Consider the following 13,166-nt stretch of genomic DNA (forward strand, 5'->3'; position numbering starts at 1 on the left):
TATGTTTAAACATTTGACATTATTTTGCTTTGTTCTTTCAAAGGGCTGGAAAAGAAGGGTTTTCATTTATTTCAGAAGGAATTTTCCCTAAATGCTACACAATGTCTAAACAAACTGTGATGGTTGATTTCAATATCAGTCAGATGATTCCTTACTTCCTAAGCAGATGTTTTGTTTTGCTTTTTCCAGGATAAACTGCGATATGAACCAGGCTGTATGCCATAAAGTCAAAGGTATGGCAACATAGGATTACAGCTTAATTTCTTAACCTTAAAAAAAAAACAGCCATTTCTTTTATTTTTAGTTTTCGCTCCATCTTTTCTCAATCTTTAGATCACTTTCAGGTCATTCAACATTGCAGTAATGTCTATTTGAGGCACACATGGTGCATTCTGGGTGTTGGCACGTAGTGTCTTCTGCAGGTCTTTTGCTGTCTGCTGTAACGTTTGTGAAATGCTGTGAGGTTTGTGTCCCTCTCCTGCACCTCTGCAACACAGCAGCACCTCATTGACTTCACCCTCAATTCCACGAGAGAACACATACGGGAACACGGCTTGAACACGCTCGAGAACTGACTTCCTGAGAGCCGAATCACGACACACTAGGTTCAACATGAACAGTCCTGTGGGGGAAAGGAAAGTGATCATGGTAATATACAAAATATCTCAACATCAGAACTTTCAAAGTATCAAAACTGATCATACAACACTAAGTGCTTACCTCGAGGGGTTAATAAGCTGTAAACGTTCTTCAGAAGTGATGTTTCTACAAAGGCAGACGGAGGGCAGCTCATGCCCAGGGTTGTGTCTTTGCTGTCAACGTCAAACATTATGACATCAAAAGAATGTCCTCCTATATGAGTGCAGAAAAATAACATAGTACATATAGTAACACAGTAGATAATATAGTAGAGAAAGAATATACCAAGCTCTAAAACTGTCAAATTGAAAATAAAACATATTTTTAATGGAAAAGGCATGGGGCCTTCAACTACAAGGCCTTGAAGTCAAAAAGTATTAGAATGAATAAATCTAGATGTTTTCTCACCCTTACTCTCCAGAGTTTTGATGTGCTCCAGTCCGTCTCCAAGTATAACTTTCAGCCTCTCGTCCGTGTGAAATCCGAACCAGGACTGAGCCACTTCCAGCACAGCTGGGTCCAGTTCAACCACCTCAACCCGTGCACACGGCACAAAGTCATGCACAAACTGGGGTAAGCCACCACCACCTAGTCCCACCAGTAACACGGACACTGGGTGATCTGTTGGAGAACATGTGCCAGACTAATCAAAACTAATGTGAACACCGTAACAGTGGTAAAAAGTATGATTCATGCACTACTGTTATTTTGCATAGAATACATTGTTTAACAATAGTTTTGCACACTCATCCAACTGTATTTATTACCACTGTTCTCACGTTGCTGCTGTTCATAATGTGTATATAATCCAACATTGCTCTGTTCATAATGTACATACAATCCCTACTTTGCATTCCTATTTATATTCTGTATATACTCTGCTCAGTACTGTATTTAGCAACTCCACTGGACATTCTGTATATCATAGCTTCACTTACTCTGCACTTTTATGTATATAAAACACTATATTCTTAAACTTCTGGTTAGATGCTAACTGCATTTCATTAGCTCTGTACTTGTACTCTGCATAATGACAATGAAGTTCAATCTAATCTAATCTAATTGTATCAATCTACTGCACTGGATATGTGCTAGTGAAGCTGCACGATTCTGGAAAATCAGACAACTAGAACAAAATACCGTAATTTATTAGAGATTCTGACAAAACGTTAAATGCTGCAGTCTATTTTACAATTATCTAGAATTATTTGTGAAAAGTTCTGTTTGAATGCACGAGTCAATGACTTACTCCTAAAGACCCAACTTGAATGAATCAGCTTTTTTGAACAAATCTCTTGAATGAATGATCAATGATCAGTCATTTGTCGCCACCTACTGGCGTAACGAAATATTGATACAATCTTTTTTTGAAGTTATTTTTTAAAAGGTGATTTATTTATTTATTTTATTTTGATCACTAACGCACATATCAGTGTTTTTATCCTTTTATATTCTGTGATAATTAGGCTTTTGGTAACACAGAAATAGCAATACTGTGTGGTTTAACTATTTGTGAAGCTGTTTCATATGCAGTGTTGGGAAGGTTACTTTGGAAATGTAATAGGTTACAGATTACAAGTTACCCTATTTAAAATGTAATAGTAGTGTAACTTTTTCAATTACTTTATTAAAGTAATGTAACTAATTACTTTTGATTACTTTTTGATTACTTTTCAAAATCTCCAATAAATGTTTATTTGCAACTGTTAATCATCTTCAAACATTTACACCATTCAGGTTTAACCTTACAGCAGTGCTCAATACTGTCAGACTTTTACAATCCTTCATCACTTGAATTAAGATGATCAAATTTGAACACATGTCTGCTTCATTAATTTCCACATGGGGCGGACTGGGATAAAATTTCAGACCGGGAAATCTCAAACTCATACAAACAAATTCATGGACAACACTATTTTTTGTATGGACCTGATATAAAAAAAGATTTAAATCTTTAGTTTGGGGACATGCAAAATAATTAAAAGTTCTCTCCTGAACTTCACCTTCACTTCATTTCTTTTTTCTTTTCAGTCTCTTTATTTTGCCCTGTTATCCATCTACCTCATGACTTTAACACTCAAGATTTAACAAAACTATACTTTCTAAATTGCCTACATGTCAAATTGAGTGCATCACTACAATACAAAATCCTAATATGAACATGAGTCATGTTTTTCCCTCACAAAAATTAACTGCTTTAATTACGTAAAAGTACAGTAACCATGTTTTTTTAATTATTATTATTGCAAATGGATTACCATTTGTATTTATTTTTAAATAAATAAATATGTAAATTTGTGGCATGGTTTAACAACAGTAACCTTTGTCTCTGAATTTATAGCAAATATTAAAACTTTGCATATGCTTTGATTCAAGTGTACTTTTGATATATTTGTCCAAAATGTGGCATATTCCGTCCGTGTTAGGCAATAGCAATCCCGTTTTTATGACTGGATTCTACAAACCAGACTATGTTTCTGCATCGCGGAAATTATAGGGCCGTATGTCTCAGAATAGTCAGTTCAATTTGGGAAAGAAATCAATTACATCTGTATGTGGATGTGTGTAAATATTCAAATGTAACCCCCGCTGTAATCTTTAAAATTTTCAGAAGTAACTGTAATTTAATTACTCATTTTTTCTTAGTAACTGTAACTGATTACAGTTACATTTATTTTGTAATTAAATTACATAATTAAGTTACATGTAACTAGTTACTCCCCAACACTGTTCATATGTAAACATGGCAACTGCTCTCTCGGGGTCACTGGCAGCGTGAACGCAGATTTCATTGGTCTGCTGTGATCGTACTTGTCAAGTGTTTCACAGTGTTTCACAGACAATCTTTGTTATTTAGGAATAAGATTGCATTGGTGATTAATCGTGCAGCTCTACAGTCTAGACACAAGATTTAGGGAAGGGCAAAATTTATATTCTGTTCCATACACAAAGCTATCATACTTTGCAACATAACACACAGACTACAAACTTTTATGCGGATGTTATTTATTTTTACAGCCTTAGGAAACATAAAACAGCCTTCTTTCAAAAAATCATATCGACCTCAAACTTTTGAACGGTAATGTATACTTCAAGGCTTATATTGTTGCATGTGTATTTAGCCGGGATATGGCTATAAAAGATAAATGAGACCACTCCTTTTGAATGGAAAACTTCACAAAGCACTTTCACTAAGCTTTTTAATGTTAGCAGCTCACTTACCTTTATTATTGATTGCATCCATTCCTAACATTGCTAAACCCGCCACCATGACTTCATGGTGCGTACAGCAGAGAAAACCTCTGTCCACGATGCGATCTTTAACCCCCGTTAACGCAGGGGCTTCAGAAACAGATGGTTTGGATTTTTTCTTGTTCTTCTTTTTAGGAGCAGAAGATGCTAGCAAAAGAGACCAAACACTGAAATAAATCTCCAGTTGTTCTATAAACCTTCCAGAATTGAAACACAGCGGTTCCACACCTGTGGCGGCAGACCGCAGTCTGCTCTCTGACTGTACCAGCTGGGAATTGTTCATGAAGATGAGCCTGCGATAGAGGTGACCGTCCTCTCCTCTCACATCCTCCACAGAATACTCTCCGGTCAAAGCGCTAACCCCTCGTCCGATGACTTCCCTCCACCCCAGATCTCCTCCCACAGACAGGAACGGCACCTATACCAGAGGAAATGTGAAAGAGAGTGCATGAGTGAGGAATAAGGGACAAGATAAAGTGTAATACAGATGCATTTGATTCCTGTGCACCTGCTGATTGGCTGGCATTCCAGGAGGAGCGAGTTCCATCACCATTGGAGAGAGCTCTGATTGGACGGCCTGCATGTCCTCATACTCCTGATCTCGATGCATAGCCACAATGACCAGGCGTCTGAATTTTGCACTGGATGCCAATTGAGACCGACCTTCAGCAGAGCCATATAACCAATCAGACTCACGGCCCTGAGGAACTAAAAATAAAAATGTATTCATTAGAAAAAAAGTTAACCGAAATTTGACTGCTGCACTATGTATATAGGTAACTATACTTGGCCTATGATTACAGTGATCATCACATTGAAAATGCAAAAGAACTAAATGCTCACCGATAAAGATGGCGAAGTGATTACTCCGTGGCAGCTTGGCAGAAGGCAGGCTGTCCTGAACTGTCAGAGTGTATCGCGGCCGGCCGGTGGCTGCATGGCACAGTGTGAGGGATGGTGTGCTGTCAGCGTCTGTTCTTCCTCTAAGCTTATGCAGCATTAGATTGTAGGCCTGTCTCTCCTTCACAGCGGACAACAGCTCTGGTACTGACGCAAGTCTAACAGGAGCGCCATCCTCCCCCGGACACAACTCCAGCACTGCAAACGGGGGCGCTTGGCGGAATTTGGTGCAGACCAGAACGAATACGGGGAGGGCGAAGGAGGAATCAGACTCTTCGTTCTGCTGTCCACTAAGACAATGAATTCGCACAGCCCAATCCTGGGAGAAATGTTCCACAGCCAGCTTTATGATATTCTCCTGCGCTAAAGTTATGCAGACATACCGGCCCCCCACAGCCAAAACTCTGCCAACTTCTGCCAGCATCCTGCCTGCAAGTGCCCCGTCCTCTTCTGAAGCCATGGCATCAAGCGTGCCCTTATCCAGAGCTGCCTGAAAGCTCCCGCTCTCGAAGCCCGTCTGGGTGGCATCCAGCTGCTGGAAGGTCAGGTCAGGACGGTGCTCTGCGTTCCTCTGGTTCATGTGAGACACCACCGTCTCGCTGATGTCAATGTTGGTTAACTGACGGTAGCCAACATCATAGAGCTGCTCACTCAGCTCAGAGTTACCACAGCCCACCACCAACACCTGCGGCAGAGAACAAGAGTTACAATCCTAACTCTAATTTCTACATTATGTTTAATATATATGAATCATTGAGTAGAATCAAATTTTCAATGAATCAGTTGCTCCAGTTCACAATAATGGCTTGAAAATTGGTTTGAACCACTTAAATAATATATTTAAAAACTTTTACATCATTTGTAAGAGGGATAAGAACAGATCAACCTGTACAATTCTTCTAAAATAAAAAAAATATATATTTCGTTTCGGGTTGGTATTTGATAATAAAAAAATACAACAAAAAAAGCCGAAACTCTGAAACCTCATTACAATTTGAAACAACACGATTCTAATTTAATATATTTTCAAATGTAATGTATTCCTGCGATGGCAAAGCTGAATCTTCAGCATCATAACTCCAGTCTTCATGGTCACAGGATCCTTCTATTAGGCTGATCTGGTGCTCACGATGTTTTAGTTACCTTATCACGAGGTTTAATGTATTTATGCAGCACACCGCAGAGGGAATTGTAGTCTCCGTACCACTCGAAAGCCTTCTCTCCTCTTTTACGGAAAAAGCGCTCCCAGTAATCCGCGGAGCTGAACTCCTCGGCGGTGCGAGGCAGTAAACTCATGTTTATCGATCTGATCCTCCAACTCCTGCTCAATTCAGATTTATCAGATGAATTATAATCTTTCTCTCAGGCCGATAAAGCTAATTCACTAAGTACTTTAATAGGCAAACACTTCTGAAATTATTTATATTCTGCAGTCGTTGACATGTGAGGACAATCTCCCACGTTTTGCGTGTTTTCCACCCGAGGTGATTTTACAGAAGGACGCCATTGAACATCCAGCGATTGGTCAGTGAATGAGGGGGCGTGTCTAGAGTGAGGCGTAAATGTTCACTGATTGGTGGACATTTCAGAATACGATTGGTTTATGGTGTGACAGAGCCGAAAGTTTTACAGTTCCGTCACGTCTGTCGGAAACCGGCTGAAGTATGGCAGTACCTACCGGTAGAGCTGTGGTGTTCGTTACCGGGAACGCGAAAAAATTGGAAGAGGTGAGAGTGTGGCGTGTTTAAAAATATTGAGTCGGTTACAAATTATCCAATTTTAATACAATGTAGAACAAAATGTGAATAAGAGTCTTGACTTGCAGTGAATGAATAGTCTCTGCTCACATGCTGCGAAACACTGTGAGATCTGTTTTGGGAAGCTTTAATAAACAGTGAAATGCCAAGTCCAGTTCTCACTCCTAAATAACCGCTTAGTGGTTCTCATGCATTTTTCTTACATGGATGATCAACTGATTTAGGGCACTCAGTGAATTAGTGTCACTGTAAACCTGCAATATTGGAGAAATCACAGATTCAGAAAGACCAGCTTCTCTTGCAGTGGCTGAAAGTGTCATCCCTTTGAACACATGTGAACATGGATTACTATTATATATTTCTTGATAATTCAAATGATCTATACCCGTTGAACCTGCCTATCAATCTAATACTTTCCTGTTGACACAGGTGGTTCAGATCCTTGGTGACAAATTTCCCTACAAACTGATTTCCAAGAAGATTGATTGTAAGTATTTGGCTAGTATTCTTCTGCTTTGTTGACTCACAATATCAAGCATGCTGTTGCTGTATTTGTGATGTGATTGTGGCTTCTCTTCCAGTGCCTGAATATCAAGGGGAACCAGATGATATTTCTATACAGAAATGTCAAGAAGCAGCAATGCAGGTTTGTAAACTGCACACCCTTTTTGCTCTGTTTCCTTGGCTGAAGTCTCAGACATGATGTTGTGTGTTTTGTGTGAAGGTGGATGGGCCAGTGCTGGTGGAGGACACCTGTCTGTGCTTCAGGGCACTAGGAGGACTACCAGGACCTTACATGTGAGTCTCTCTAGCTCCTTTAAATTCTGTAAATATAAAACAGTGATATGGTGTAAGTATAATGCACAGTGCATTCAATAAATATTATATTCATTATAATTGTTTTTTTTCCTTCCACAGAAAATGGTTCTTGGATAAACTGAAGCCAGAAGGTAAGACACTTTAGATCATATAGATTTAGGTTACTACTGAATACTGTTATTTTAGTTTAATTTTCAGTCCTTCAGTTTTAGTTTTTATTCTTTTCAAATTGTTGTTATTTTTATTTCTGCTTTATTTCTTAATTAGCCATATTGAATGCAGAGGCAAAATGAGCTGCTTTCTTTTTGTTTGTAGGACTGTATAAATTGCTAGCAGGTTTTGAAGATAAATCTGCCTGGGCTCTGTGTACATTTGCTTTCTGTGCTGGAAAAGACAAGCCAGTTCAGCTGTTCAGAGGAATAACCGAGGTGAGCATGTTTATTAACTCTCCCATCCCTCAGAGACATGATGTAGTGGTTCTTACACTGAGCATCGGAAATAAACTCAAACCAGTATTATAGTGAAATATTATTACAATTTTAAATAACTTCTATTTATGGTTTTCTATTTTAAATTTTTCAGCATTAATACAGATTCAGATATCATTTGCGGTTCAAAAAAACATTTATTATTATTAGTCACATTGTTGTTATCAATTGTTACCATAGTTGTGCTGCTTAATATTTTTGTGGTAAGCTATTCTTTTTTTTTCCTTTTTTTTTCTTGATAAATTGAAAGTTTAGCATTTATTTAAAATCAAATCTATTGCAACATTATAAATGCCTTTGTCACTTTTTTTGGCTGATTACAAGCATTCGCTTCTTTCAAAAAAAACTTCCTGACCACAAACCTTTGACTGGTTGTATATATAAATGTGTCGTGTTGAACACTAAAGCATGCAGGTTTTGATTCCTACCTCCAACAATTCTAATTATTAATTTTCAGGGCCGTATTGTTGATCCCAGGGGCCCAAGGGATTTTGGTTGGGATCCTTGTTTTCAGCCTGATGGCTATGAAAAAACGTGAGTGTGATTTCTTAACTTTGCAGGTGTGTTTCTCATGTTTACCAGTAGGTGACATTATTGGTCAAAGTAGACCCTCTGAAAAGACTTGTGTTTTCATTTAACCAAATCTAAAAAATATTTATGAAAGTCTTTTCCCTATAGTCCACATGTTCACAGTATAAGAATGCATGTTGTAAGACGCTTTATAAAAAAACATTTGTACTCCTCAGAGAATGAAACATTGACGTGGGAATGAAAGCATTGAGTACATTTCTGGCAACAATAGGTTAAACTGTATGCCATATAAACTTGGCACTTTTCATTTGATAGTGATTTTGTTTTTCTCATTGCTCTGTGCCATATTTCTGTTGGCAGTTATGCTGAGCTCCCTAAAGAAGTGAAGAACAGCATCTCCCATCGGTACCGTGCCCTGGCAGCCTTGTCTGAACACTTCTCCAGGCTCAACGACACACCAGAGACCAAGAGCACACAACACCAAGACTGAGTACTGTTGCTTTTCTAAACAGATTCAGCCAATCAGAGCTCAGTTTGCCTCATCAGGCTCTGGCTCAAATCAAACACTAATGTGCTGCTCATAAATGGTTTCAAATGTACTCCATCCTTATTGTCTTTTAAAGAAATGCTTTGTTTATAAAAATCACAGTATATCAGCATCTTTTATTTTCAGAATTAATTTTAATTAGTAATACATTTATGAAGTTATCATTAGCCGTAGTGAATAATTGGCTTAGTATAGAAACAGTTTATGGTATGTTCCCATTTGGATTGCTTAGTAGTGTGTGTGTGTGTGTGTGTGTGTGTGTGAGTGTGTGAGTGAGAGAGAAAGAGAGAGAGAGAGAGGGGACAAAGCAGGTCTCAGGATAGAGATATGAAGAATTCAGAGTAATAAATCTTCAGGATGATCCTGTGACACCGCTTGTTTGTTCATCTGCCCTCTGCGCAGGGGAGGATATGAACTCTGTATTACAGTTATATCATCTACTGTTTGTGTTCCTCATTATTAATGGCCTGCAGGCAGTGTTTGCACTGCTGTTTCTTGCATTCTCTCTCATTCATTCACTCACTCGCTCGATCACTTTCTCTTCTATCCCTCATGACAAAGAAGCCTTTATTGGTAACACGTGCATATGGATGCATTTGATTCAGAAAACATCATCCCACTACTCTTAACGTAGGTTCAAAAACATACTTTATTTGAAAATAAAAAAGATAAATATAATATCCTTGCTATCGTTCATACTTGTTTGCGAAGTCTATTTAAATCACTAAAAGCAATGGCTGCTGAAAATTCAGCTTTGCATCACAGGAATAAATTATATTAAATTATATAAGAAAACCTTAATTCAATTGAAATACTGTTTCAATTTAAAAAAAAATTTTTATTCAGTTGTAATATTCAGTTTCAATATTTCTATTTTTAAATGCAGTGAAGAACTTACCAACCACAAACTTTTTAACCGTAGCATATGCGTGATAATATGTGCATGTGATATGCTTTTTACTGACAGCCATAACTCAGACTCACTGTTATGCATGTACAGCACCATAAATGTTTGTATAAGAATAGCGGGACATTTTTGTGGCGTAGCACCTACGGATCTGGAGGAATGATTGAACGCACAATTCCTGTCTTTTTTTTATGTATTTTTATTTGTAATTTTTTTTTACAATGAAAGTGTTAGGAAATAAAGATTATTTATTTTTTCCCCATGTCACTAATCAAATAAGCATATCTAAAAAAAGTCAATTATTTATTTATTTATTTATTTACAAACATCAAAGTTCATGCAGTTTGAGTTCTGCTGTCATTAATGCAAAAGGATGATAATAAAGGACAATAATAATAAAAACTGGACTGTTTTCACTTGTAAACACTTGATCTGTACATAATTCTCTCCTGATTCAGAGGGATTTCACTGGAGGAAGCAATATTATAGAGGAGTCGTATTTTAACTGTTTAAATTAAATGAAAAAAGTTTTAATAATGGATGTTTTTCTTACAGACGTGCTGTTTTTTGCTTCAAAAGGTGTTAACTGATGGATTGGAGTGGTGTGGTGTGGATTAGGCTACTTGTAAATTATTCTGGTATTCTTATCATTTGTTTGGACTTTCATTCTGACGGCACCCATTCACTGCAGAGGATCCATTGGTGAGCAAGTGATGAAATGCTACATTTCTCCAAATCTGGTCTGATGAAGAAACAAACTCATCTAAATCTTGAATGGACTGAGGGTGAGTAAATGTTTATTTTTGGGTGAGCTCGTCCTTCTTGTGTTAAGAGCACTGAAACTCATCCTGTCACACTTAGTCTTAAAAACATATGTAATACTGAGTATTAGAAAGCAGCATCCTGTGTGGATACCATTCGGAAGTAAACTTGACCTCTGGTGAACTCTTAACTTCAGGACACATGGCAGGTGCGACCTGTGTCTTGATGTTTAAAGTCTTCATGACAGACGGCAAGATTGATGCTTCCTGCTTCATCACATTCAGCAGCACAGCAATGACTAATGTATCCGGATTTTTGATTGAGGTCTGTTCTGCAGTCAAGGTCAGTTTGAGAATGTAGAGAGAGAAAGCAGAGCACTTTCTAACCTGCTCACCCTCAGGGCTTCATGTCATGAAAACCATCTTAGACAAAGATTTAAAGTTCTGTGTGGCCCTATCACATCCCATTACCCTAGACATTGAGAAAGGTCAATTAAATAGAAAATGCCAGATTTATTAATTTTGTATGATATCATAATGCAGAAGGAAGCTTCAGTAAATGAATTAAATTATTAAAAAATTATTTATTAAAATATCTTAATTTTTTATTAGGCCTAAAATGTTTTAACAAAACTGCTTCACTCTTAATTAATATTTAAAATGCCTCTGTCTATCAAATCAAAGCCATGAGGTGTAACCAACTCAAACAACCAAGATGCAGAAATAAAATCGTACCACATGGGATTCCTGCAGACCTTCATCGTCTGTTCAGTAAGTCAATGATCAAATTATTTGACCTTTTTATGACATAGAACGTTTCAGGATTGTAAATCATGTGGTGTGTCTCCCCCAAAAAACATAATTTTTTCGGATTAATAATACACATGAATAATACATGAACCCAGAATGAATGATCAGGGCCTCCATGTGAATTTAATTTATTATGTGAAGAAAAGAAAGACATAAAACTAGTACAACTGTGTAGGAAATAGGTTGCCTGGGAAAACAGTCAGTTATAAAGTGGAGCTGTCATCAGACATAAATATTATCCATTGGTGAGTAAAACTTTTCCCAATATGTTTCAGAGAAGAAACAATCTCATCTCTATCTTAGATTGGAGGGTGAGTACATTTTCTGCATATTTTCGATTGAAATGCAATGTTACCTATTAGTTAACAATATTAACCTTGATGTGTATGAACAGCATAGTCTGCTCAAGTGCATGTGGGACTCATCTGTCGCCAGTTTTACCGCTCAACCTTCAGCCTCGCACCATTCAATTCTGTCGTTTATAATCGTTTATAAGTCTGGATATTTATCTTTGTACTCTTCCTTGTCATTTGGCTTTTTAAGACTGACTGAATTAGCACCTATGCATTTGAATGACACTGTTATGCTGGAAGTACAGGAAGCTGTCACTTCCTTTCATTGAGAGAACGTTAAGTACACTCACAGCCTTCAAAGCTATATTACAGCACAGTCCAGTCACTCCTATTCTCTTTGGGTTATGATGTTTTGATGTGAATGATGTTACATTAGAGGATGGAGAGGGTACAGTAAAGTTCGCACACCAACTACAGGGACAGATTAGGACACACACAGACCAGTGGGGAGCCAAGGGAAGAACCGAAGTGCAACAGGCCTCGGGGGCCAACCCTGTGGAGATGACTTCCTCATAGATTTCCTCCTATCAGTAGATTTATCCCCACCTCACTGGTCCATAGGTGTCAAACTACTTAAAACTAGGTTGAGAAAAACACTATACGATCTACAGAAGTCTAAAAATGTCTATGCATGAATACTGCTAGTCTGCTGTTTCTTTGTTTTCTTGTGTTGCAGGTATGTGTGCATGAGAAGTCATTTCCATATGTGACACCCTGGTGTAAAGCATCACTTCAGACTTCCATGAACAAGCTTCATGAGGACAAAGAGTCATCTGAGTGAATCAACATGGGAAATGGACTACAGAAAACAGACTTCACAGCTGTTCGGACACCATGGACTTCAGGACTTCCACTCTTTTGCTACATGGTTTTCTGTGTCAACATGTAGTTTCCACGACATGTTAACAACCATGTCATATGTTTCAACAGTCATGGTTCTAAAAAGAACTATTACACCCAAGTAAATCTAGGATAAGACACAGAATAAGTTATATGTGCCTGTAACCTTTTCAAGTTATGACTGCAGGATGGGGCTTATGTTAAGAAACATAGGCCATAGAATGGATTTATGGCCCAGGATGGGGCTTATGTGAGAGTTATTAGAACTCTCAATGGGAGGACTGTGGAATTAAAAATGTATAAAATGTTAAATCTAGGTTCCAATGTAATAGTATGTACGTTGTGTTTTTACATTTTGAGATTAAGATGATAACATTCTGACATGATCAAATCAAGCAACCCAGGTTTACTGATTGAATTAGCACCTATAATGACCTTTTGTCTTTGTACTCTTCCTCGCCATTTGGCTTTTTAAGACTGACTGAATTAGCACCTGTGCATTTGAATGACACTGTTATGCTGATGAGATCAAGGCTGGGAAAATGCCAGTGTCTGGCATTTT

The 13,166-nt window shown here is 37.8% G+C and overlaps 2 protein-coding genes across 2 annotated transcripts; one reads left to right on the forward strand and one right to left on the reverse strand.

Annotated features, from left to right (window-relative positions):
• Positions 1-285: 285 nt before the first annotated feature.
• On the reverse strand, positions 286-6,274 carry mettl13 (methyltransferase 13, eEF1A lysine and N-terminal methyltransferase). Its single transcript, XM_059498956.1, has 8 exons — positions 5,935-6,274; positions 4,735-5,476; positions 4,400-4,599; positions 4,120-4,309; positions 3,862-4,038; positions 1,048-1,260; positions 721-852; positions 286-622 (listed from the first exon to the last, which is right to left on the reverse strand). The coding sequence occupies exons 1-8, from the start codon at positions 6,085-6,087 to the stop codon at positions 330-332; spliced, it is 2,100 nt and encodes a 699-aa protein (XP_059354939.1). The 5' UTR covers positions 6,088-6,274; the 3' UTR covers positions 286-329.
• A 115-nt stretch (positions 6,275-6,389) lies between these two features.
• Positions 6,390-9,037, forward strand: LOC132092638 (inosine triphosphate pyrophosphatase-like). The gene is made up of 8 exons (XM_059498957.1): positions 6,390-6,518; positions 6,978-7,035; positions 7,130-7,194; positions 7,273-7,346; positions 7,467-7,498; positions 7,683-7,795; positions 8,313-8,389; positions 8,747-9,037. Exons 1-8 carry the CDS (start codon positions 6,456-6,458, stop codon positions 8,874-8,876), a joined length of 612 nt encoding a protein of 203 aa, XP_059354940.1. The 5' UTR covers positions 6,390-6,455; the 3' UTR covers positions 8,877-9,037.
• The last annotated feature ends 4,129 nt before the right edge of the window (positions 9,038-13,166 follow it).

The sequence above is a fragment of the Carassius carassius genome, chromosome 18 (assembly GCF_963082965.1).
Source record: "Carassius carassius chromosome 18, fCarCar2.1, whole genome shotgun sequence".
In the NCBI taxonomy this organism is placed as follows: Eukaryota; Metazoa; Chordata; class Actinopteri; order Cypriniformes; family Cyprinidae; genus Carassius; species Carassius carassius.